The sequence below is a fragment of the Podarcis cretensis genome (genome assembly GCF_951804945.1).
Source record: "Podarcis cretensis genome assembly, chromosome: 5".
Lineage (NCBI taxonomy): Eukaryota > Metazoa > Chordata > Lepidosauria > Squamata > Lacertidae > Podarcis > Podarcis cretensis.
The window spans coordinates 96,496,859-96,522,412 of NC_137174.1; the positions used below are offsets into that span (position 1 = coordinate 96,496,859).

General features: G+C 44.1%; 2 protein-coding genes and 1 pseudogene across 3 annotated transcripts in view; all 3 read right to left on the reverse strand.

Moving 5' to 3' along the window:
• Window positions 1–18,711, reverse strand: part of LOC307217054 (cytochrome P450 2J2-like) — a 93,354-nt gene extending 74,643 nt beyond the window's left edge. The window contains exon 1 of the mRNA XM_079978070.1: window positions 18,202–18,711. Coding sequence (XP_079834196.1) covers window positions 18,202–18,369 — 168 coding nt within the window. The 5' untranslated portion in view covers window positions 18,370–18,711. The remainder of the gene's footprint in view (window positions 1–18,201) is intronic.
• Window positions 5,627–7,498, reverse strand: LOC307217145 (tigger transposable element-derived protein 1 pseudogene; annotated as a pseudogene). The gene is made up of 2 exons (XR_013844021.1): window positions 6,501–7,498; window positions 5,627–6,278 (listed from the first exon to the last, which is right to left on the reverse strand). The product of XR_013844021.1 is annotated as a tigger transposable element-derived protein 1 pseudogene (transcript).
• Window positions 18,712–19,523: 812 nt separating the features above from the next.
• The window catches only part of LOC307217042 (cytochrome P450 2J2-like), a 35,706-nt gene continuing 29,675 nt past the window's right edge, over window positions 19,524–25,554 (reverse strand). The window contains exons 7-9 of the mRNA XM_079978055.1: window positions 22,046–22,233; window positions 21,471–21,612; window positions 19,524–20,008 (exon numbers count right to left, since the gene is read on the reverse strand). Coding sequence (XP_079834181.1) covers window positions 19,815–20,008; window positions 21,471–21,612; window positions 22,046–22,233 — 524 coding nt within the window. The 3' untranslated portion in view covers window positions 19,524–19,814. The remainder of the gene's footprint in view (window positions 20,009–21,470; window positions 21,613–22,045; window positions 22,234–25,554) is intronic.

The window sequence follows — 25,554 nt, forward strand, 5'->3', positions numbered from 1 at the left end:
TACGGTAATATCACCTACCTTTTGCATGTGCAAAGACCTCCACAAGACGATGGGCTTCCTCTTGTATTTGGAACTCCATGCCTTTCTTCCCCAGACCCAGCTTCTGCATAGTAATGACACTGAACCGTCTCTGCTGCTTCCAGGTGTGACCATTTGAAAAGACCAAACCTAAAACAGGAAGGAATCGATGAGAAAACATTACTCACAAAAATGGCATATTTTTAAAAATTGTCAGTCAACCAAGATGAGACCAAATTTAGTGCAGATAATGCCTGTGCATTTCAGAGATGCCATTCTTTCACAACCTAAGAACTGCAAGACTGGCACAGAATCTGTCTAGTAAAGTGATATTCACCAGCACTGTACGCTTCAGAAAATGCCTATGAGGCCATCACTCTATCTTGCCTTCAAGCACTGGAACTTATTTCAATATAGCACACAGGATCCTTCCAGATATCGTTTTAATGGTGCATTCATGATTATTTGTGTTCATAATGTTATTGAAGTGGTCACATGGATATGATGGGCATATTCAGATTTCGACTTTATACTCTTCTCTGGAGATAGGGCCAGCAAAACCCATCAGCCTTCTCTTTTTTTAAAAAAAAAATAATAATCTTTATTACTTTTCAAACTTACGGCAGACAAGAAAAAAGAACAAAAGAAGAAACAATACAATAAACAATACAAAACACAACCTTAACACTAAATTAAACAAAACAAAACAACAACAATTTAAAAAACATATAGCATACCATTTCATTAGTCTATCCTTCATTCCCTTATTTCATCGACTTCCTCTCACCTCCCTTTTTGTATTCCACTTCTGTTACTTGTTTCAGCAAATCCTTTCCATCTTTCTCTAATTTTATCATTATGAATGTCTTAACATATTTTTAACCTTATTTTCCATTAATACTAAAATACTTATTTATACTTAACTCCTTATAGCATTTCTGCTAAAGCCATAAAGTTTCATTGCAACAATTTTCAAACACTCATTAATTTTACAATATTTCTATGTACAAACTTTAGACTTTCCCAATATTCTACCACCATCTCTTCTCCCTGGTCTCAGATTCTGCCAATCATTTCCGTCCATTCCATATAGTTCATCAACCTGGAGATCTTCTGTCCGAGGCTCTTAAATCTTTTCCAAGTCCCTTCTGCAATTCTTCTTCATATTCTTTGATGCTGAAAATGCTGAAGAGCAATTCTCGGGGAGGCCCCAACCCAGCCATGCCCCCATTCCCTCTCGACAGGCCAGCCAACTCTCCACAGCTAGAACCAAGGTCCATACAATATCTCAAATCATGTTTCAAGGCTCCTCCAGATCCAAAGACCCCCACAACACCAATCACCTCCTGTCCCAGATTCAGAACCCAAAGGTCAATAAATCCCTGCATGAAAGAGTCTATCCAACCTTCCTTCTCCAGTGCAGGCAGGGCTCCAATCTTCAAATTCTGACTTTTTCTATATTCATTCATAAGAGGCCTCCACTTATAGTCCCCATCAGCCTTCTTAACAACTTACCCTTTTTTTAAGTGCAGCTTCCACGAAAGGGGTCACTGGTCATTTAGACAAGACTTCTGGTGGGTTTGTAAGGCCTTCTTTCACCATTTGGAATCCAGACAGTACTACCATAGGTCGATGTCCAATCCATACAGTGTAAATGTTTCCTTATTGCTTAGCCAGCTGCCATTAGCATCAAAGTAGAAAAGAGAAGTGTCGTGTTAAAACACAGCAGATTATTACAAGCTTTTGTGACCACAGCCCATTGCCACCGTGACAGGCATTCTAGGAGCTAGCTAGTGGCAAAGCCTTCTTCCTCACTACCAGAGAATATAATTCTTATTCTTTTTATTAACAATTTCAACATAACAAATTGTCAAAACATATCATATTATTTTCCCCCTTTCCCCCCCCACGCCCTTCAAACCCCCCTCCCCCCTCCCCCCTCCCAGTGACTTCCCTCAGCTCCTCTCTGATTTCTCAGCACACATTATTCTCTGCATGTTATAAAATTATATATATCCTTACATTATCTATCTACCATGTTATCAACTAATAAATTTGTGTATGTTTATTCAAAAGCTGCCAAGGAGTCCGATTCATTTTGTTGTCTTTTTAGATAAATTGTAAAAAGCTCCCATTCTTCCTTAAAGTCACAGTTGTCCTTGTCCCACAGTTTGTATGTCAATTTAGCCAAAAAATGATGCGTAGCTCATCAATTTTTCTTGCCACTGTTCTTTCATTGGGATTTCCTCATTCTTCCACCAGATGGTATATTTCAAGGCAGCCCAATTGTTGCAAGAAGTGGTTGTGGGAATCTTTAAACCCCTGAAATCTTGTTGCATAGTTCTTCTGTCTTTTTGGAGACATGCATTTAAGTGGGCTAGGTCAGACAAGGAGCAATTAGAAGCAGGGCATGTGGCAACTGAGAACACCCACTGATAACATCACCACACATGCCCTTCTTACCTCTCAGCTCATGTGTAAGTTCCTTATGCAGCCACATTTACGCCTGGCACTTAAATACAGTGGTACCTCGGGTTACATACGCTTCAGGTTACAGACTCCGCTAACCCAGAAATATTACCTCGGGTTAAGGACTTTGCTTCAGCATGAGAACAGAATGTTAGAGGGGGTTTTTTCCCTCTGGTGGCAGATGACAGAGACTATGACACCATGAGACCGGTGTAAAACCAAATCAAATAAAGGTTTTATTACAAAACAACTAAGAGCAAAGATTGTGGGTGTTTTCCCTGCAGGCAGATTTCAAACTGAACTGCAGCTTTTCTCCTTTTGTAGTCATGGCCAGCTGTATCCAATCAGCCCAGAGCTCACAGAAACTGTTCTTAAAGGTACAAACATCCTTACTGTTTCTTTACAGAATGATTCCCAACACAGAAACCGTGCAGCGGCGGTGCAGCGGCAGCAGGAGGCCCCATTAGCTAAAGTGGTGCTTCAGGTTAAGAACAGTTTCAGGTTAAGAACAGACCTCCAGAATGAATTAAGTACTTAACCGGAGGTACCACTGTATGTGTAATGAAGGGATCAAGAGAGCACCCCTGGGGATTACATTCCACAAACAGGCGGTGCCTTCTGGACCTCACATGGAGGGAGCACATGAAGAAAGGCTTCAGGGGTTCAAGTTGGTTCATATGGGAGAGACGGTCCTTGAGGTATTGTGGTCCTGAGCTGTTTAACGCTTTATAGGTCACAAATAGCACTTTGAATTGGGCCCATAAATTAATTGGCAGCCAGTGCAAGCGGGCCAGGATTGGTGTTACCTGCTCAAAATGCCTTACACCAGTGAGCAACCTGGCCAGCTGAAGCTTCCAAACCATCTTCAGAGGCAGCCCAACATTAATGCATTGCAGTTATCTAACCTAGAGGTTACCAGACCTGAAAGGAGTACAGCTGAGCCACCAGCCAAAGCTGACAAAAGACACTCCATGCCATCAAGGCCACCTGAGACTCACAGGACAGCAATGGACCCAGAAGTACCTGCAAACTGCATGTCCACTCCTTCAGAGGGAATGTAATTCTATCAAGAGCAGGCAACCTCCCATCCATCTGATCTAGGGAACCACCCACTTACAGAGTCTCAGCCTTATCTGGATTGAACTCTCATCCATTACCAAGGCAAGACACCAGTCCAGCAAACCCACTGCCACAGCTTCAGATGTAAAGGAGCTGTGCATCATCAGCATATTGCTGACAATGTATTCCAAAACTCCAGATGAACCCACTCAGTGGTGTTGTGTCAATATTAAATAAAGCAGGGGATAAAATCAAACCCTAAGGAACCCCCACATTAAAGTCTCCATAGGCTCAAACAGCACTCTCCAAGCATAACCCTCTGGAAGTGACCGTTGAAGTAGGACTGGGACTATCATAAATCAGTGCAACCCATCCCTAATTCGGACAGCTGCTCCCAAAGGATACCATGGTCAATGGCATTAATAGCTGCTGAGAGGTTAAGCAGAATTAATATGGGCACATTACCCCTGTCTCTCTCCTGACAGAGGTTATCATAAAGGTAAAGGGACCCCTGACCATTAGGTCCAGTCGTGACCGACTCTGGTGTTGCGGCACTCATCTCGCTTTATTGGCCGAGGGAGCCGGCGTACAGCTTCCGGGTTCATGTGGCCAGCATGACTAAGCCGCTTCTGGCGAACCAGAGAAGCGCACGGAAATGCTGTTTACCTTCCCGCCGAAGCGGTACCTATTTATCTACTTGCACTTTGACGTGCTTTTGAACTGCTCGGTTGGCAGGAGCAGGGACCGAGCAACGGGAGCTCACCCCATCCCGGGGATTCAAACTACCGACCTTCTGCTCAGCAAGTCCTAGGCTCTGTGGTTTAACCCACAGCGCCACCCGTGTCCCGAGGTTATCATACTGGATAACTAAAGCTGTTTCTGTGCCAAAACTGAACCTGAAACAACACTGATTGAAATTATCTAGAAAATTGGTTTGTTTTTTCAGTAGAGCCCGGATCTTATTCACAACCATCTGCTCAAGAATCTTGCCCAATTATTTAAAAAGAAGAAGAACCTTGCCCAAGAAAGGGAGATTAGCAGCTGTCTGGTAATTAGATTTTCTGAATCCAGGGAGGCTTTGTTATAGCCAGTGGCAGAGCTTCATGCTCCGACACCGGGGAGCAGAGAGCAGGCGGGGGTGGGGCTGGTGCACGTCTTGGGGGCATGATGCCCAGTGCAGGTGGGGGGCAGCCAGGATGGCACCCCACTGGGATCGCGCTGCTGGGGGCAGTGTGCTCCCCCCGCACTCCTCTTCCTCCGCCAGTGCTTATAGCCCTTATAATTCTTTATATATTAATATGGATCATTTTGTTTTATGGGAGACATTTTGCCTCAAATACATATATAGAATATCACATTGTATAGACAAATATAAAGGCATTCCATATGTAAAAAAAGAACAAAACTCATTCTATATATATATATATATATATAGGAAATTGCAGCGAAGATAAAGTGTACATAAAGTTTTTCTTTTCTTTTCTTTTCTTTTCTTTTCTTTTCTTTTCTTTTCTTTTCTTTTCTTTTCTTTTCCTTTCTTATGTATCCCTTAATAATGTATATGTGTTTGTCCCACAAGATTATTGGAGACATTAAATACAGGGCTAATCATACAGCCAATCAATTTGGTATTATATGTAAAAATGATTACTGGTGATGTAAACAAGCCAGATAAGATTTGTTATGATGATAAAATTGAAACAATTAATTGAACTTATTATGTGTACATTTAAAGTTGCTATAGTAGGCAGAGTAGGGACAAAGGTGGCACTGTAGTCTAAAACACCGAGACTCTTGCTGATCGAAGGTCAGCAGTTCGAATCCACACGATGGGGTGATCTCCCATTGCTTTGCCCCAGCTCCTGCCAACCTTGCAGTTTGAAAGCATACCAGCACAAGTAGATATATAGATACCACTGTGGCTGGAATGTAAACGGCATTTCTGTGCGTTCTGGCTTCCATCATGGTGTCCCATTGTGCCAGAAGCGGTTTAGTCATGCGAAGCACGAAATCCCATAGGAATGCATTGAAAATCAATTAATGCGTTCCTATGGTCAAAAAAAGTCCAAACAAAGCCAAATTTGGTACAAAAAGAGTTTATTAACTGCTCTTTAAAGTCACACATACTGTAAAGAGCATTTCAAAAATTGAAGGAACAATAAATTAAGTTTCTAAACGACAGAAAAACATTTAAAAATCAACAAAGTGTACAGTACATTTTCTAAGACTCTGGGGGACCACTCGAAGAAGGTTCCTCTTCCACTCTTTGCTTCTTGCTGATGAACCTGTCCATGGTCTGCTGCTTCATCCGCCTTTTCAGCACCTCCCTGAAAGGCGACATGACCGTCGTATCAAAAGTGTTCGCAAGGTCATGTGCCACGTGCTTGTCAGGGTGGTGCCGCTGTGCAAAAGCCTGCACATCCTTCCACTTCAGGCAAATGTCCCTCAGTTCTTTGGAGGACAGCCGTTCCTCAGTTGCTTCCTCCTCTTCCAGCGAGGCCCACTCCTGCGCAGCCTCTGCCTGCAGTTCGACCAGCTCCTGGGTGGTCAGCTCGTGGTCGTGCTCCTCCACCAGCTCGCAGACGTCCTCCTCTGTGACCTCCAGGCCCATGGTCCTCCCCAAGGCAACAATGTCCTGCACCACTGTTGACTCTGGTGCATCAGAGTCACTTGGTGCCACACAGTCCAGCCACAGGCTGCACCAAGCGCAATTCAAATTTCTCTGGCTGAGCCTGTCCCAGGCCATGGTGATCATCTTCAAGCAGGTGACGATGTCGAAGTGGGCCTTCCAGAATTCCTCCAGACTGATGGTGGTGCAATCAGTCACCTCGAAGCATCGCCTGAAAAGCTCCTTGGTGTAGAGTTTTTTGAAATTGGCGATGACCTGCTGATCCATCAGCTGGAGCAGTGGCATGGTGTTAGGCGGCAGGAACATGATGTCGATGAAGCTGAACTCCTCCAACAAGTGCACCTCAAGGCCTTTAGGATGAGCAGGAGCATTGTCCATCAGAAGCAAAGCCTTCAGCGGCAGGTCGTTGTCCAGCAGGTACTGTTTGACAGCAGGGCCAAAAGCAAGATTGACCCAGTCCACAAACAGCACACGTGTGACCCAAGCCTTACTGTTGGATCACCACATGACACTCAGCTGCTCCTTGTCGACCTTGTGTCTCTTGAAGGCCCGTGGGTTCTCCGAGTGGTACACCAGCAGGGGCTTGATCTTCAGGTCGCCACTTGCGTTGGCACAGAAGAGCAGGGTCAGACGGTCCTTCATGGGCTTGTGGCCAGGCAACTTGGCCTCCTCCTGTGTGATGAAAGTCCTTTTGGGCATCCTCTTCCAAAACAGCCCGGTCTCGTCGCAGTTGAAGACCTGCTGTGGAACATAGTCCTCCATCTTCACAACCTCCAGGAACTCTGCTGCAAACTCTTCAGCCGCAGGAACATCAGAACTGGCAGCCTCTCCATGCCTCACCACGCTGTGGATTCCAGATCTTGTCTTGAACCGGTCAAACCAACCTCTGCTTGCCTTGAAGAATTCTGGTTCGCCTGAGGTTCCTGGCTGTTCCCGGACGAGGTCTGCGTGCAAGGCCTTGGCCTTCTCACAAATGACGGCCTCAGTCACTGTGTCCCCTGCACGCTGCTTCTCTTCTAACCAGATGAGCAGCAACTTCTCGACCTCCTCCAGAACAGCTGGGCGGTTCTTCACGATCCTGGTGACTCCCTTGGCTGCATCAGTCGCCAGGATCTTCTTCCTCATCTTCAGGATGGTCCCGATGGTTGATGGATTCCTCCCGTACTCCCTGGTGAGGTCCGTCACACGCATTCCACCGTCGTGCTTCCGGATGATCTCCTTCTTCATTTCCAGCGTCACCTTCTCCTTCTTCCTCTCGCCGGCCTCTGCAGCAGCAGTCTTCTTGGGTCCCATGGCAGCACAGCTCCTACCTTCATAAACTCACACACACACACACACACACACACACAAAAATCAGTGCTTCACTTCCAAAAAATTCAAAAGCACCCAGCCAGCCACGACACAGAAATTCAAACCCAGAACCAAGTCCCAACCAACCCCAACCCAAAATCCAAACCCCCCCAAAAAGTTTAACTTACCAAATGGATGCAAAAGAAGTTTTGGAAAAGCTTCAAAAATCACCGAAGTCTTCAAAAACCTCGAATGGCTGCAAAAGAAGTTTTGGAAAAGCTTCAGAAATCACCAAAGTCTTCAAAAACCTCAACTGTTCCCCCAGCCACCCACCCACCACACAGAAATTGCAAACTCCTCCCCAACTGCTCCCCCAGCCACCCACCACACAGAAATTCAAACTCAGAATTTTTTTTTAAAAAAAACAACATGGCCCAATGGTCACAGAAAATCAGAAAAATTCAAAAAAAACCCCACAAGCTCCAAGATTCTTGCAACCCCCCCTCCCCAACACCAAGTCCTTGAATTCCAAACACCCCAACCCAAAATCCAAAAACCCCCAAAAAAGTTTTAAAAGTTTAACTTACCAAATGGATGCAAAAGAAGTTTTGGAAAAGCTTCAAAAATCAGCAAAGTCCTCAAAAACCTGAAAAAAGGCTACCAAACCGCGTGCTAACAGTTGCTCCTCGAAGTCAAGTCGCAACTGCAGCTGTTCAAGCAAGGCACCCTTGGTTTTAACGGTTTTAAGACAAAGGAAACAAAGTTGCTAGACGTTTTCGTCTTGCGAAACAAGCCCATAGGGAAATTCATCTTGCAAAGCAACTCGAAAACGGAAAACTCTTTCGTCTAGTGAGTTTTTCGTCTTGCGAGGCATTCGTCTTGCGGTGCACCACTGTACTCTCAAGTTACTTGAGGATGTTGGTTTCTGCTTCCTCACTGAGCAGTAACTGTGTGTCAATGTCTTGTGACACACCAGAACTGTGCTAGGCAAACTAAACTTCATAGCCAGATGTTCAAGACCTGACATTGCTGTTAGCTGTAGTTTGCTAAGCAGACAAGTCAACAATCCTACTATTAAGGATTGGAAAGCTCTGAAACGCGTAGCTCGCTATTTGAAAGGCATTATGCATTACAGACTGAGATTTAACAATCAGAAGTCTGGTGGTCTTGAGATATTTGCAGATGCAAGTTTTGGTGGTGACACTACAGACAGGAAAAGTACTTGTGGAGTTTGCTACATGTACAATCAGGGTCTATTTGATTGGTCATGCAAGAAGCAAACAACAGTTAGCTTAAGTACTTGTGAAGCTGAACTGAATGCACTGTCTTATTCACTTAAGGATTGTGAATGGTTGTTACAATTGTGCGAAGACATGAAAATTCCTGTCAAATGTCCAATCCAGGGTTTATCAGGACAACAAAGCATGTTTGGCTTTTCTGAATTCTGAAGGTTGTAAGAAAAGCACGAAGCATTTGCAATTGAAACTGCAACATGCTAGGGAATGTGTTCAGAAGGGACTTGTAACGGTGTCCTATATGCCAGGTAATGAAATTCCTGCTGATGTATTGTCCAAGGTTGTATCAAGGGATCAACGTTGTACCTATGTACAGAAGTTGGGTTTGTACTGATATTGTACGAACATGCTGCCCAGTGATGTTCACAGAAAGGGGGAGGATGTTGGTTTCTGCTTCCTCACTGAGCAGCAGAGGGTTGAGGTGAACTTGCCCAGCCCTGGACAAGATGGGGGAAAGCATACTAGAAAGCAAAAACCCCAGCATCCATGGAAACACAAGCAGTGTCTGCCTTTTACAGGTTGTTACAGGGATAGTGACATCGCTTATCGCAACTCGGGCACGGGGGGAGCCAATGCAGTAATGTTGAGGGGGACACCCCCAGTAACACTTTGGCCCTCCCTGCACACAAACAATGCACCTTCCACTCAGCAAGTTCCCCAGCCACTATTACAAAACCTGCTTGTGCATTTCACATACCTAACATGTATTTATCACAGAAAAGTTAATTTGGCAGATTGCCCCAGGGATTTTTACTGGGGGAAAACTGCATGTTACATATAGGATTGGATGCCTGTCCCAACCTCATGACTGAGGCCGCTTGTCTCTTCTGTTCTGCAGCTTTGTTTTGCACTCCAGTTTTCACCTTCATGTCCCCCTGCCCATTGCCCATGCCTTGTCCTTTTGTGCACCACCAACCCTGCACTCAAACCACTCCCACAGTGGAGCTGCTCCACTGGAATGCATAGCCCTGCAGACTGTCCCACCAGCATATTCTGTGAACCGCCCTGAGATCTTATGATGAAGGGCGGTATAGAAATCTAATTAATAATAAGAATTAGAATAATATTGAAGCATCACCTGTGTTTCATGGCAATGGCTTTCAACCAACACGTCATATTTTATAGCCCTTTAGCCAGTGTATCTTGTGGATATACCGTGGTACCTTGGTTCTCAAACGCCTTGGCACTCAGATAACTTGGAAGCCAAACACTGCAAACCCGAAAGTGTTCCGGCTTGAGAACTTTTTTCGGAAGCCGAACGTGCTCTGTTTTGAGTGCCACACTTCCGTTTTGAGTGTTCTGCTGAGTTCTGTCTGTTTTTGCTATTTATTTTGCGTTTTTGTTTTTGCAGCTCTTTTTGTTTTGTTTTTGTGACTGTGTGGAACCCAGTTCAGCTACTGATTGATTGATTGATTGATTGATTGTGTGACTGCAGTACATTGTTTATTGCTTTCATTTTATGGATCAGTGGTCTCGTTAGATAGTAAAATTCATGTTAAATTGCCGTTTTAGGGGTTGTTTTTAAAAGTCTGGAATGGATTAATCCATTTTGCATTACTTTCTATGGGAAAGCGTGCCTTGGTTTTGGAACGCTTTGGTTTTGGAACAGACTTCCGGAACGGATTAAGTTCAAGAACCAAGATACCACTGTACCATGTGGATGAATCCTCAGCCATGAAAGCTCACTAGGTGGCTTTAGGCCAGTCACCATCCCTCAGCATAAGCTATTTCACAAGACTGTTGTGAGTAGGATGGAGGAGAAATTCGATTCAAGTTTAGAAATAATTACTATAATTTGAATATAATACATCTCAGTGAAGTGAAGAAGACTGTGACCTGTGTGCCTGTTTTGGTCTGCTGTCAGGAGCTAGCTGCTGATGAAGTGATTGCTCTCTAACATAGCGAAACTGACTTGTGAGGTGGTGTGTTGCTTGATAAGAGATTGAGTGTTGGGCGGGGGGAGCTCATTTAATTATTATTAGTAATAATACAGTGGTACCTCGGGTTACATACACTTCAGGTTACATACGCTTCAGGTTACAGACTTCGCTAACCCAGAATATTACCTCGGGTTAAGAACTTTGCTTCAGGATGAGAACAGAAATTGTGCTCCGGCAGCACAGCAGCAGCAGGAGGCCCCATTAGCTAAAGTGGTGCTTCAGGTTAAGAACAGTTTCAGGTTAAGTACGGACCTCCGGAATGAATTAAGTACTTAACTTGAGGTACCACTGTAATAATAATAATATTATAATACCTTTATTGTCATTGTACAACCTGTGTACAATGACAATAAAGGTATATTATTATAATTATAATCCCTTCCTCAGGTTCTTTATCTACAAACTGGATTTCATCCAGAGAGCCTTTCAGAGGACTGTAATGTGAGGGCATATGTCCATCCTTCCCATGAGGAAAGAAAACAAACTTTTTGAAGTCAAACTAAACAAGCCTATCCTTCATTAGCACTAGCATAGGTAATTTCAGGAGAAAACTGTACTCTTTTTTTTTTTTTTTTTAAGAACAAAGCAAAAGCCCACATCACCACATTTGCCTTTAAGAAATAAATCTTAAGTGCTTCTTTTGAAGTTTCTGTATAAAAGCATAAACTTAGTAAACCTTTATATCATTTAAAGAATTTAAATATTTTGTGATTTGAACAATAATAATTTTATTTACATATTTTAGCATTTGATAAATAACCATGCCTACTTATCATACAACAAAAGGTAGAGGAGAAGACCTTTTCTGTGATAATTGTTTCTGCCTGGTGAATGATTAAAGTTTCTGGTATTTAGTTCCAGGGAAAAGTTTTTTCTAAGCAAGAAATAATGGGCAGGAGGGAGGTTAGTTACCCAAGGAGAAGGTTCAGGCTTCTGTTTAATTCAAATGCCTTCAACTGATGACAGTGAGAATTTTGGTCTTTGAATACTGATGAAACCAATGAGGGAAAAGATGGAACAACTTATTAACTGAGATCCACATCGTAGATAAAACAGATATGTACTCTATTGCAGGGACTAATTTAAAATATATATGGTGTGAATAAGTCATTCTATTGCAGGGACTACTAATAACCTCTCTGGGTATATCAGTTACAAACTGAGCAAGAGATGCTGCAACACTGGAATATTATCAAAACATACATTTTAATATCACATCACCCAGACACACTTGCTAAATAGAGTAAAATAAGAAGAGCCCCGCTGGATTAGACCAAGCAGATGTCTAGGAGGGACCACTAGGGGCGCATCAGAAGATGGCTGACAATAACATCTCTCCGACCCACACGAGGTAAATTGGAGGCTGTGATGGGAATAAATAGCCTCCCTACCTCCCCGGGATTGTGGTGGGGGACTGCCCTTGCCTGCTGTGCCCTATACTACCCCCAAATTTGTGGGGATGGGGGCACTAGGCACAATGCCCTGCTGTGGGATTTCGGCGCTCCTGGACGCCATCTCTGATCCGCGCCACTAGCTGCAAGAACTTCAAAAGAAACAATTTGGATGGAGCGAATGCACATGTTTCAAGGAAGAAGGGGGAGTAAAGACTGCTAACAAAAGAGATCTCTGATAAAACAAGACGAGTCGGAGGAACAAGTATAAAGCATGAGAAGATACGCCAAGACTCGGTATGGCAAAGGGACTGATGGGGGAGGGGGAAAACTTTCCTTTCTTTCCCTTATGTGATTAGACAAGAATCCCCCCCCCTCACAAGTCAGAAATGTCGTTTTAAGGACTTAAGCTGTGGATTTAAGGCTGTGTGGAGATAAACTTTCGAACCAAAGCATGTTTTAAGAAGAGCGTGGAATGTATAAGGGCTTTGGAATAACGCAGTTAAAAATTCCGTTGCCATATTGGGAAGTTCTGTTGGAGGACTTAAGTCTGAGAGGAGAAATAGAGAAATAGAGCTGTTTTTATATTGTGGGTGAAACTCCTCAGTGGGACTTAAGAACGACAGTTCTGTAATTAATGATGGAAAGAGCACTGTTATCTATGAAGGCGATGATATATGGAAAACATCTCGATTAGAGGATTGGAAGAACGGAAAAATTCACACAGGATTATTATTGGTGTTTATCGGCTTAAGGAGACTATCAGAAGAGATCATAAAGAAAAAAGAGAAAATATATGAACAAGATGTGATGTGGAAACAGCAAGATAAGACTGGATAGAATTATGAACTTTGTTTGGACTGATTTGGACATTAACGCAGTGGCAAGAAGATGATCAGAATCCCCCTTCGGATCTTGAAATATGGGTTCCCTCAACAAAATTTAAAATTCGGCTTTGTAATTCGGAATCTATGTGATGTGATTTGATTTGATTGGCTGGTTAATAAAAATTATTTTTTAAAAAAAAGGTGTCTAGGGCAAGCCCACAAGAAGACCATGAGCACAACTGCACTCTTCACGCTTGGGATAAGTAAGCTTATGTATTCTCCATCCAGGGCAGGGGGGGGGTCTACATCCTCCAGGTAAGTCTTTGGATGTAAGTTTAAAAAGTGAGCATCTCCTTCTGCTCATCTAAGACTCTCTGGATAAATTCCTGGCTTCCTGAGCTAGATAAATTACAAGTAGTGTCAGTGGCGAAGGAAGGATAACTGGCACCCGGGGCAGGGCGTCGGGGGCGGGGCAAATCACCTGCCAGCACAAGCGCGTGCACCGCTACGTATCGCGCATGTACGCACGCTGTATGTATGGTGGTGGGGTCCTCTGCTTGCAGCTGCAGTGGCATCATCATCGGAGGGATCCTTCGCTCGTGACTGCAGCGGAGGCAGGGGGTTAAGGTATGCCGTACGGCACTTGAGCAGTGCTGTGCATGCGCCACTGGGTGGTTTGCCAGTGGCGCCTCTCGAGCACTGTATGGATGGTAGAGGAGGATGCAGGCATGAGTGGAGGATCTTCCGCATGCAGCGGCGGCAGCACAATGGCGGTGGCTTGTGCCACCGCGCCCAGAAGCGATGGGGTGAGCAGCCCGCGGGGTGCCTTTTTATGACCCCTCCTCAGAGATGGCACATGGGGCAGACCACCCCCTTGCCCCCTTCCTCCGCCACTTAGTAGTGTAAGATGTTTCAGTTTGGAACAGAGATTAAACCTTACACTAATAATTACACCAAGAATATCCTTTAACACACATTAGGTGCCCTTTTGAACCCTTGGCCATTCAATCATATTTGCCATCAAATTTATGAAAACATTTGTTTTTTCATTATTTTCAATGCAGGCACATGTGGGTTTTGTAATCCACTTTACTAGTTAACAATAATCTCTGGAAGTGCTGTTGAGGGGGCACTGAATGCAAATATTATCAGCAACCCACAAAATCCTGATGGTGGCCCTAAAATCCTTGCAGGGAATGTAATGACTCTATGAATTAACCATGTTCACATACAAAACAGATACTTAGTTTCTCCATCTGAAGTAGATAGAAAGCAGTGAAATCCTGTGGTTCACGTAGCAGATGATGTTCTTTATGCTTCTTTATCTCCTCCTTTGCAAATAAAAGCACAAACTCCCTAGAGGACAGCGCCTTCTTGTGTGGCCCTGGAAGATGCTTCATGACTCAAGGGAATATTTCACAGAGCTTCAAGGGAAGGAAAAACAAAAACCAGCAATTACCATGAAAAAGCCCAGTAACATGTTCCATGACCCAACTTCTTTTGGACGCCTGTTTGGTATCATGGTTGAGATCAGCCTTTCCTAACCTGCTGGCATCCCGCTATCTTGGAGCTCAGTGAGTGACGCATCTGTTTCTGATTCCCATATCCATTAGTTTATTCTAGTAGAAGCTGTAAATGAAAATGTGACAGCTGAACAAATCACTCTCTCCCATATTACTGGTTCTATAGTATTTGTGGGAACATGGCTCTCCCAAAACATGCAAATTATATTTATTAATAACATATAAAAGCAATTAATTATCTCTACAGGATTCCCATTGCCTTTGGGCAGTCCCATCAGCAACCCAGCATATCTTCATGGATGTCTAGTGAACATACGGAGAACCTAATCCATTTACTCTGGATTAATTCGGGATTATGATAATATGGAAGATATCACAGCTTCTCTCCCCTCCAGCAATCTTCCACATCCAAGGGAAGAGAGTAAAGCTTGTAATTTTATGGGCTTGGAAGAAGAGAACATCTTTGTTTGAGACTCCGTGCTGTCACATGATGCCCTAAATCTTCCTGACACAGTGTATGTGGAAGGTGTTGAGGTGCTGCTTCTGGTCGGTGTTCTGTTCTGTCAGTGCTCTGTTATATCCCTAAGAAGACTATCATCCTCCTCCATCTGATATAAACAGAAATTTTACCTGCTCCCATTGTATAGGATTGCAGCCTTTTTACTAAAGTCATACATTTTTTCTCTGGAATTAGCTGCTGTCCTGCATGAAAACAAGCTGTTTGAAGAAACCAAGGTAAATAATATAAGACTGCCATTGGAATCAACGGTGGGGGGGGGGAAGGGCTGCAAAGCTGGACGACTGAAAGAGTTTGTTGTTTTGGTTTTTTGGTTTTTAACTGATTTAAGGGACTTTTAGCACCACATCTGCAACATTAAGAATGTGTTAATAAAGATGAGGAGATAAAAGAAGCCATGATTAAGTGAGCCATTGACTTCGGATGCAATATTGAATTAGAAGTGTGGCATGAATTATGGAATGTAAATATGAAGTTTACGGCGTGTATGGCATTGCAGGAAAACATATGGAAAATGATATAGATGGCATCTCACGCTGGTAAAATTGGCAAAGATGTACAGAATGAAAAATAGGAAGTTTTGGAAATGTGGAGAGGCGGAGGGAGACCTCTACCACATGTGGTGGACCTGCGGCAAAGTGAAGGGCTTCTGGAAATCTATCTATAATGAACTTTAAAAAAATATTAAGTACACCTTTCTAAAAAAAACCCCGAAGCCTTTCTATTGGGATTGACAGGAGGGAAATTAAAAAGAAGGATAAAAACCTTTTTCTGTACGCCACGACAGCAGCAAGAACTATGTTGGCCCAGAACTCGAAAACTGATGTAATACCTACTATTATGGAATGGCAGGTTAAAATGATGAATTATGCAGAACTGGCCAGATTGTCGGGAAAAATACGAGACCAGGATGAAAAGAAGTTTCATGAAAGTTGGAGTAAATATTTGGTGTATATAAGAGATAATTGTATGGAAAATAATTGTTCACAGCTGAAAATGCTGGCAGCATTAATATGAAATCAGCAGTGTGATTAATTTTGAGTGATGTAAAAATGGAGAACTGATCAAAATGATCATAGTAAAATATGCAGGAATGAATGATAAACAGAATAAACCTTGGAAGAAGAAGGAGGGAAATCATTGGATATCTAACGGTATGTAAAATGTTTATTTTGAGATGTATAATTGAAAAATTAATGAAAATTATTGTAAAAAAACAACAAGGTTTGAATGCAGTGAAAAGGGAATTAGAAAGGCTTTGTTGTGTTAGCTTAAAGGTAAAGGTAAAGGGACCCCTGACCATTAGGTCCAATCGTGACCAACTCTGGGGTTGCAGCACTCATCTCACTTTATTGGCCAAGGGAGCTGGCATACAGCTTCCGGGTCATTCGAACCACCGACTGTCTGATCAGCAAGTCATCGCCTCTGTGATTTGTGCTCTGATGGTGTTTCCTGCTTGGCAGGGGGTTGGACTCGATGGCCCTTGTGGACTCTTCCAACTCTATGATTCTATGATTCTATGGTTTAACCCACAGCGCCACCCGTGTCCCTGTTGTGTTAGTTTATCAGTGTTTATTTATTTGTTGTACTCATCTGTACTGCTTAACCTTGTTAAAATTCTTTTTTTGTTAAAAAAAAAAAGCTCAGTGTTTCTCCATTCCTGCTTTCCTTGAGCTGTTGTTTGGACCCAGTCACCTCAGTGCCCCCACCTCCATTTTACTCGTTGAAAGAAAGGATAGGGGGAGGGGGAGGGATGACAGTTTTAAACTTCTCCCTCTTCCTTAGCTGCCTCCTGTGAGATTGATAAAGGATGTGAAGTCATCAAATATCCCATAGTGTCTCCACACAATCTATTTCACTCCTTCAACATGGAGTGTTGCCTTCAACATGAAGTTCCAGGGTCAATGTGGAGATTTAGAAGAAATATTTTATTAACAAGCAACCACCCATAAATGTACAGTACCCATCAACTGAACCAAACTGAACTGAATCCATCAACTTAACCTTCTTCAACTGAACAAGTTGACAATTTTGTTCTTAGCTTTCAATGCCCCAGAGATGCATATACCAACATGGAGTATGTGTTGAAAGGGGAACTGCAGAAGAGGGAGAGAGGAGAACCTGAGGGAATGATCTGTGTGTAAGGAGAGATAAGTAAGGAGAGGGTGGAGGAAAAAAGGGACTGAGAGTAAAAAGGGGGGATGCAAAGGAAGTTGCCCAAAAGGAGGGAGTAGGAGGCATGGGGAAAGGGATGAAGATGAAAGCAGAGGCAAAAGAATAGGAGGAGATGGGGTGAAGGTGAAAATGGGTGCAAAGCAGAGCTGCAGAAAATAAGAGAGAAGTGGCTTCAGAAATGGAGCTGCGAAGGTGAAAAGAGACCTCAGTAGCTGCATGGGATGAGATGGGAAGGGAAGGGAAAATTCTAGGGGGTTCATGTGTCAAGAGTAGCCAAGGGGTCACCGAGGGCAGGAAGCAGGGGTGCAGCCGCTAATATTTTCCTATTTTATTATGTGTTGCAGTGGGGAATAGCACCGAGTTTAGAAGGATTAGGATGTGCTGTAGCCCCTGGTACAGCTTCTTTATTGAGTTCTTTCACTCCTTCTGGCAGCTGGAATAATAATAATAATAATAATAATAATAATAATAATAATAATAACTTATTATTTATACCCCGGCCACTCTGGGCGGCTTTCAACAAAATATTAAAATACAATAGTCTGTTCAACATTAAAAGCTTCCCTAAACAGGGCTGCCTTCAGACGTCTTCTAAAAGTCTGATAGCTGTTTTTCTCTTTGACATCTGGTGGGAGGGCGTTCCACAGGGTGGGTGCCATTACCAAGAAGGCCCTCTGCCTGGTTCCCTGTAACTTGGCTTCTCGCAGCCAGGGAACTGCCAGAAGGCCCTCAGCACTGGACCTCGGTGTCCGGGCAGAATGATGGTGGTGGAGAAGCTCCTTCAGGTATACTGGAAACTGAATGCCCTCAGCAGGCTGGTCAGGAAGATGAACATTTCAATGTTTCAAGGCTGTATTCCCAAACACTCTCGCAATGGAACATTGGGGGATTTTTAATTAAATTCAGTTTCAGTAAATGTAGGGGTTTCATCACATTTTATTCTGTGCTTGGTTATGGCCATGACATTTACTGTTTTAACCCTTACTATTGTTTAAGCTGAAATATCATAGTTGTTAAGGGAAATAGATAAAACAGTTGTTCATATTAGACTGAGCTAGAAATAAGTACCTTAATGAAAGTATCATCACGAAGCTTCACCCCAATCCGCCACACGCCTCCAATGAGAGGAAGCTGGAGAGGTCCAGGAGGATAGTGCCTATTTGACCAGAGCTGTTTCAGGAAGTGCAGAATCAGAAGAACCACCAGCAGGACAATAAAAAATGCCCCTGTTTCCATCCTTCTCTTGCTTTCTCTTTCTCCTTGAGACTTTTTAGGATGCCTGGTTAAGTTCAACACTCTTTCTCTAAGGAGATCTTGATTTCCTCAGAGAAATCAACATTTCTCTCTCTTTATATACTCTCTTATTAAAAAGGAATAAGTGTTCTGACACTATGTCCAAGTAGCCTTGGAATGTGATCCCAAGTCATGTGCTACAGTCGAAAACTATAATCATTTTTCATGTGTCACTCAGATGATTGGAAGTCTGATTAATATGAATTGCAATTAGAATTTTGGCCAGTGTAAGACTGATTTGTGCCAGAAACATTGGGAAAATATGTACCATACATTCATGAAATAAATTGCATATGGAAAAGGCCTGGTGCAAATGCCCATGTGAAGCCCTCAGCCAGGACCTCATGGCAATAGCCCTTAAGATAGCTATTAATGATAAATTAACACATGCTATTAAGGTAAGACAGGGAATATGCAGGAGACACGGAAGGTGTTTGTAGAATGTGTTCAGCTAAAACAGAAATGGGTCAAACTATCACAAGAGGTGTTTAAATTTTGGGAGGTTGGATAGTTACAATGGAATGGTCTCGGGGGTGGAGTGCACATTTGTATTCTTATTTATTTATTATCACTTTGTCAAAAAAAAAATTAAAGTAGCAGCTGCTGTCCAAGAAAAAGAAAAAGAATTATTATTATTATTATTATTATTATTATTATATTGCTATTACTGTTATTAAGTCAGTAGTACAAATGAGAAAAGTTTACTAGCAGCACTTCACATAGATGGAGGTAGCTTTTCCAAGGCCTTTACTTCTGAGTGTCTGGCTGATATATCTAGCTATGCTATCAAAACCTTCATTGATCCCTGGCAAAGGGACTTCTGACCATAACACATATACTTGACTCACACCCTTTCTGGTTCATTAAGTTCAAGTGAGGACCAATACAACATTTCTGCAGCATTAAACTATGGAATTTGCTCCCAGAAGATGTAGTGATTCTAAGCAACTTGGATGGCTCAGAAAGAGAATCAGATAGGTTCATGGAGGGTAAAGCTATCAATGGGTACAAACCACAAGGGCTGTGTTCTGCCTACGCTGTGGCTATGGATATCACTTTCTGGAAATTGTAAGTGAGGAGAGTGCTGTTGCATTCAGTTTCCTGTTTGGAGGCTTCCCACAGACATCTGGAGGACTAGACAGGGCCTTTCTTGCCTGGTCCAGCAGAGTTCCTCTTATGCCTTCGTACTTTTATTAAGAAACAGCAAAAATAAATGTGCAAGCAACTGACACCTTCACATGGCCAACAGCATGCTGCCATCCGGTTTGAATATTGTGAGATGGGTTTTACACTTAAAGGGAAAAAGTGTCTGTTTTAAGCAATGACAGAAGTTTGAGTAAAGTAGGACTAGAGGGACACTGAGAGGGAAATGGTGCTTTTAAACAAAATCAGAGGTTTGCATTGCAACGGAGAATAGCACAGAGTTTATAAGGATGGGGATGTGTTGTAGTCCCAAGTAAAGGCTCTTGATTGAGTTCTTTCACTCCTTCTGGCAGCTGGAAGCTGAATGTTCTCAGCAGGCTGGTCAGGAAGATGAAGATTTCGATCTTTGCCAGCTGCATTCCCAAACAAATGCGAGCCCCTGAAGAGGAGACATGGGAAAGTCAGCAACTGAGTAATAATTTACATTTCAGTGTCAATTACTTTGCAGCTATAAAACATGCTGTACCGTATAATACTTTGGAGAACTAGACATAAAGTGAAATAATGAAGAAGAAGAAGAAGAAGAAGAAGAAGAAGAAGAAGAAGAAGAAGAAGAAGAAGAAGAAGAAGAAGAATTTGTTATTTATACCCCGCTCATCTGGCTGGGTTTCCCCAGCCACACTGGGCAGCTTCCAACCAAATATTAAAAACATGATATAGCATTAAAAATTAAAAAAACCTCCCCAAAAAGGGCTTCCTTCAGATGTCTCCTAAAAGTATTATAGTTGCTTATTTCCTTGACATCTGCTGGGAGGGCATTCCACAGGGCAGGCACCACTGCCGAGAAGGCCCTCTGCCTGGTTCCCTGTAACCTCACATCTTGCAGTGTGGGAACCTCCAGAAGGCCCTCGGTACTGGACCTCAGTCTCCGGGCTGAACGATGGAGTTGGGGAAGCAAATGTGTGGGCTTTTACTATGGTAGGGGAAGAGGGAAATTTTGGAAGGAACCCACAAGGGCCTATTTTAAAGCATATGTTTCCATGCTTTACTTTCCTACATGTTTGTAATTTTAAATCTTTGTTGAGGTTCTCTCACCAAAAAGTACTTGCCCCAAACCTGGATCTTGGCAGCCAAGGAATTCTCCTTTCTATACACCTATTTTTGCCTTGACACCAACAAGAACATGTTAAACAATACTGTATAATCGTTTAAAGATGAACCAGTCCTTTTTTTAATTTATAACATTCTCGTCAACAATTGAATAGGCATAATTCTTTGTATTAAAAAGTCAACAGGAGCCTTTAAGTTAGCAGTGAGGATGTCTGCTGAATACTTGCAGGCAAGGCGCAGACAACAATGCCTGGCTCCTGACACAGAGGGTGCAAAAATATTCCTTTGTTCTTTGAAAATTGAAACCTGAACATACACCAGCCTCCTTTACAGTTCAGAGTGCGAGAAGTACGGAAGTGGGATAGTATAACTGCAGACTCAGTTCTGAGTATAGTTTCATAGCAGGCTAAATTACATTCCATGAAAAGAGGTGGGGGAGCTTTAGCCTTGTCACCTGAAAAGAATTTGGATGCATCCAGCAGTGACGTGTGACAGGGAGCAACCCTGGTGCTGGCAGTGTTACCTCTCTCAGGGACAGGGCAATAGGGTGGCAAGTGTGAAGTGTGAAGCCCCTAAGGGTTTGGGTACCTGTGAGTCCAAAATCAGCCACCCAGAAATTCCCTAAATTATCAACAGCCTTGCCCCATCCTGCTGACCAGCAGTGCCACTCCTGCCAAGGGGATATTGCATCCATTCTGCCCTACTCTCTTGCTTCTGCTGATGTCATTTCCTGGAAGCCAACCAATAAGCATGTCTATAGACCACAACTCAGCTTGGACTTTTGCATTCACCTGCACCAAATGGCAGATATTCTTCTCTGTCCACAAATTGTCCATTCTTGTCCAAGAAATGATTCGGGTTGAACTCTGCAGGAGTCTCCCATCGTGTTGGATCAAGAAGAACAGAGCGCAGATCAAAAAGAATGGCAGTCCCCTGCAAATAAGAAAGAATTAACTTGGAATGCATTCAGATCAACACATTCCAGGATTCTCCCTCACTCTCCCAGGACGAATCTTTGCAGAGTTCAAACTGAATGGAGTTTTGGGGGGACAGGTGGGTATTTAACAGTGGCCATATTCATCCTCAACTTCTTTCTATTTAAAAAAATATTTCTATACAAGCAGAAACACAGCAGGGCCTCCCCCAACACCTGTTTCAGAAAGGCCTCGCTGAGACCTTTGGCCACTGCATGCTCCTCTGAGGTGCCACATGGCCCCCGGAATACCACTTGTGAAACATGTCTGCAGGTGGAACTCCTGTTTTAGACTACACAGGAGGTTCCTGCATGGCTGGGGGCATCTCTGAATATGCAACCTACTCATAGACTCTTGGGATACAGGCGTGCAGTTGTATCACTCTTCTTTACCTTGGGAAAGAGAAAACCACGCATCTTCAAATCCTTTGTACATTGCCTAGGAACCCCCATAAATAAGGCGTATTTAAAGCGCTGCATTTCATGAATCACAGCATTGGTGTAGGGCAGTTTCTTCTTATCTTGATAGCAGATTGTGTTAGAAGAACCTAAAACATCTTCTATCTCCTTGTGGACTTTATCTGAAGAAAATTACAGAAACAGAAGGTTTATTTTGAATATATGTCAGGGAATTGGAGGCTGAGAAGGGGGAGAGAATGGGGACTTACAGAGATAAGCCTCTGCTGCTTAGCAGCTGTACTTCCTCAGACGAGGAGGGTGACGAAGGGCTGTCAGGAAGCAATGAATCAGAGAGGGGGGAGCCACTTCCGGGGCCCAGCCACTCTCGTAACAGAGGAAGGAAGGAAGGGAGTTGGGTTCAGGAAGTGGATTTGCTGGAAGAAAATGAAAGCTGATTCAGTCTCTGCAACCCGACTCACCATGATGCAGGCTGACTTTCAGAGCTCTTTGTACATAGCAAGAAGAAACCAATAAATCTTGTAAATATGGCTGGATTCCCAGACTCTTATCTCTGCTAGCACTCACCAATCATCCCTGACAGCTTGCAGAGACTCAGTTGCCGGGTGCTAGCAGGAGAGAGGAGATAAGAGCAATGGAGGAGCAACTGGCTGATTTACAGCGACGCAACACCAGTCTGGAGGCTCGGGCGGAGGAACTGCATATCAGATTGGAGGAGAGTTGAGCGCATCAGAGAAGCGAGAGGGGACCTGCTGGGAAGAAGAATGCCTATGCTGGTGGGTAAATTTAACGGGGACCCTCAAGAATATTTGGGATTTAAAACGGAGATGAAATATGCCCTAGAACTGCAGGGGGCTGATTTTGCTAACGATGCACAGAAAATTGCTTTTTTAATTAGCCACTTATCGGGCCCGGCTAGAGATTGGGTCAGGCCACTGATAGCAGCTAATAACGATGCTCTTCGGGACTTGGCAAAGTTCTTTGAGGCAATGGATGTTATGTTTACACATGAGAGTCAAGTTGATATGACTCAGCAGGAGCTCTTGGCTTTGAAGCAAGGGAGTTTGACTGTGCGCAGTTACTGGTCCCAGTTCGCCATGCTTGCCACAAGCTGGGGTGGGATTTGAGTTCAGAACCAGTGCAGGCTCTGTTTAAGGCTGCACTGAATTCTGAAGTGAAAGATAAGCTTGCCAGAGGGCCTCGACCCCAAGATATGGACACACTAACCAAGGCTGCTTTAGCAGTGGGTCTCAGACAGGAGGCTCATTTGCTAGAGAGAAAGCAGAGCAGAGGGCGGCGTTTCCATGGAGATCGCATTCTTGAGATGCTGGCAGAAGCTACTGAAGGTTAGAGTCAGCCAGAGCCCATGGAAATTGACTCAGCCCGCGTGCAGGAACATTCAAAGGCCCAACTGCCGAGCAAGAAGGAGGGAAAGGACTGGCAGGCGGCCAAGAAATGTTTTTTTTATGCCAGAAGCCATGACACTTTGCCAGAGTGTGTCCGGAGCATCGTAACTGGCAGGGAATGGTGGGGGCTACGCCACAGGGAGAAGAGGAAGTGCCCCAGGTACAGGGAAACAGGAGGGCCTGGCTGGTGGTGAACCGGGGCAACAGCCAGGCGGCAGCAGCGAAAGGCACTGACCAGGGCACCCCAAACCAGGCATAGTAGTGAGGGTGTTGCTGGAGCTCCCAAATGGCCACGTGATGGAGATCCATGCTCTAGTGGACTCAGGAGCCAGTGCCAATTTCTTCAGCAGGGACTTTGCTGCACAGCACCAATTGCACCTTCGGCCTTTGGATTTTCCTCTGCAAGTGACCACTATTGATGGAAGGGAACTTTTGGGAGGGGAGGTGACCCATCAGACTCCTCCCATGAGGATGCGGATTTCCACGCACTCTGAGACCATCGCTTTCCATGTAGCCCCGTTGGCTGGTCCGCCCATTATTCTGGGTATGAGTTGGTTGGCCTTACACGATCCGGTGGTTTTCTGGCACCAGCGGTCCCTGACTTTCAGGTCGGCACACTGTTTGGAGAATTGTCTGGGAGTAGGGGAACCTCGAGTCAGGGGGGCCAAGATGGCAGCAACATGCATGGGAAGGAAAGGCAGAATCCCTCTGCAATACTGAGACTTGGAGGAAGTGTTCAGTGAGAGGGAGGCCAACACGTTACCGCCGCACCGGCCATACAATTGCCAGATTAACCTGGTCCCGGGGGCCAAGCTGCCAGTGGGGAAGCTGTATTCCATGTCTGATCAAGAGATGCGGGAGTTGAAAAACTTAATTGACAAAAACTTTAAAAGGGGATTCATCAGGGAATCCAAAGCTGTGGGTGGCAGCCCGGTGTTCTTTGTGAACAAGAAAGCTACGAGCGAGAAGAGACTTGTAGTGGATTTCAGAATGCTCAACTCCTTGACGGAACCCGTGGCCTTCCCCATGCCGAGAATCGACAACGTTTTGGCGAGAGTGTGGAAAGGGAACATTTTTACTAAGCTGGACCTCCGGGGGGCATACATGTTAGTTTCTGTTTCTCTCACTGAGCAGCTGCTTGTAGTCACAAGACTATGTTTTCATTCCACAGTGCAGATGCTGTTGGATTCCCACAGGAAAGGGAGATGGGATGTGACGTTCACTGGTTTCCTGTTTCCTTTGTTCTGTCGTTTCTTTGTCGGAGTTGCTCTCTGCTTCTCACAGAGACAAGATGTATATTTGTATGCTCTCAGCATAGCTTAGTAATAAAGCATAGCAATGTAGCACTATACCTGCCTCATCCTTTCGTTGCGGACTCTGGGAATACTCTGCTGGGCTCCAGCCAAGATGAGCCGTATCAGCTTGGAGGATCGGAGCTGAATTTAACTGACAGTACAATCTCATCAGGGTGCGAGAGGGCAACGAGTGGAAAACCACCATGTTTACCCCGCTGGGGGCGTTCGAATATCTCGTCATGCCTTTCGGCTTGCAATGTGGAAGCCTGTGCTTCCAGGCTTTCATGCACCACGTGCTGGGGCCGCTGCTGTATCGTAACTGCATTTGTTTTTTGGATGATATCCTAGCGTTTTCTGACAACGAAAGGCAGCACGTGAAGGACGTGTGGGAAGTCTTGAGCAAGCTAAAGGAGCATTGCCTGTGGGTGAAGCTGGAGAAGTGCCAGTTCCACACGAAGGAGGTCGAGTTCCTGGGCTACAGGTTGTCAGATAAAGGCCTGGCGATGGATCCTGAGAAGGTGAAGGCTGTGGTGGAATGGAAAAGCCCGAAGACCAGGAAGGATGTTCAACGATTCCTGGGTTTCAGCAACTTCTACAGGAAGTTCATCAAAAACTTTGCGCAGTTGACGGCGCCCATAATGGACTGCCTTAGTGGGAAGAAGAAGTTTATGTGGACTGAAGTGGCGCAAGAGGGATTTGAGAGGCTTAAGAAGGTTTTTGCATCAGAGGAGCAGCTACTGCTCATCAACCCCGACCTGCCGCTGCGGGTGGAAACTGATGTGTC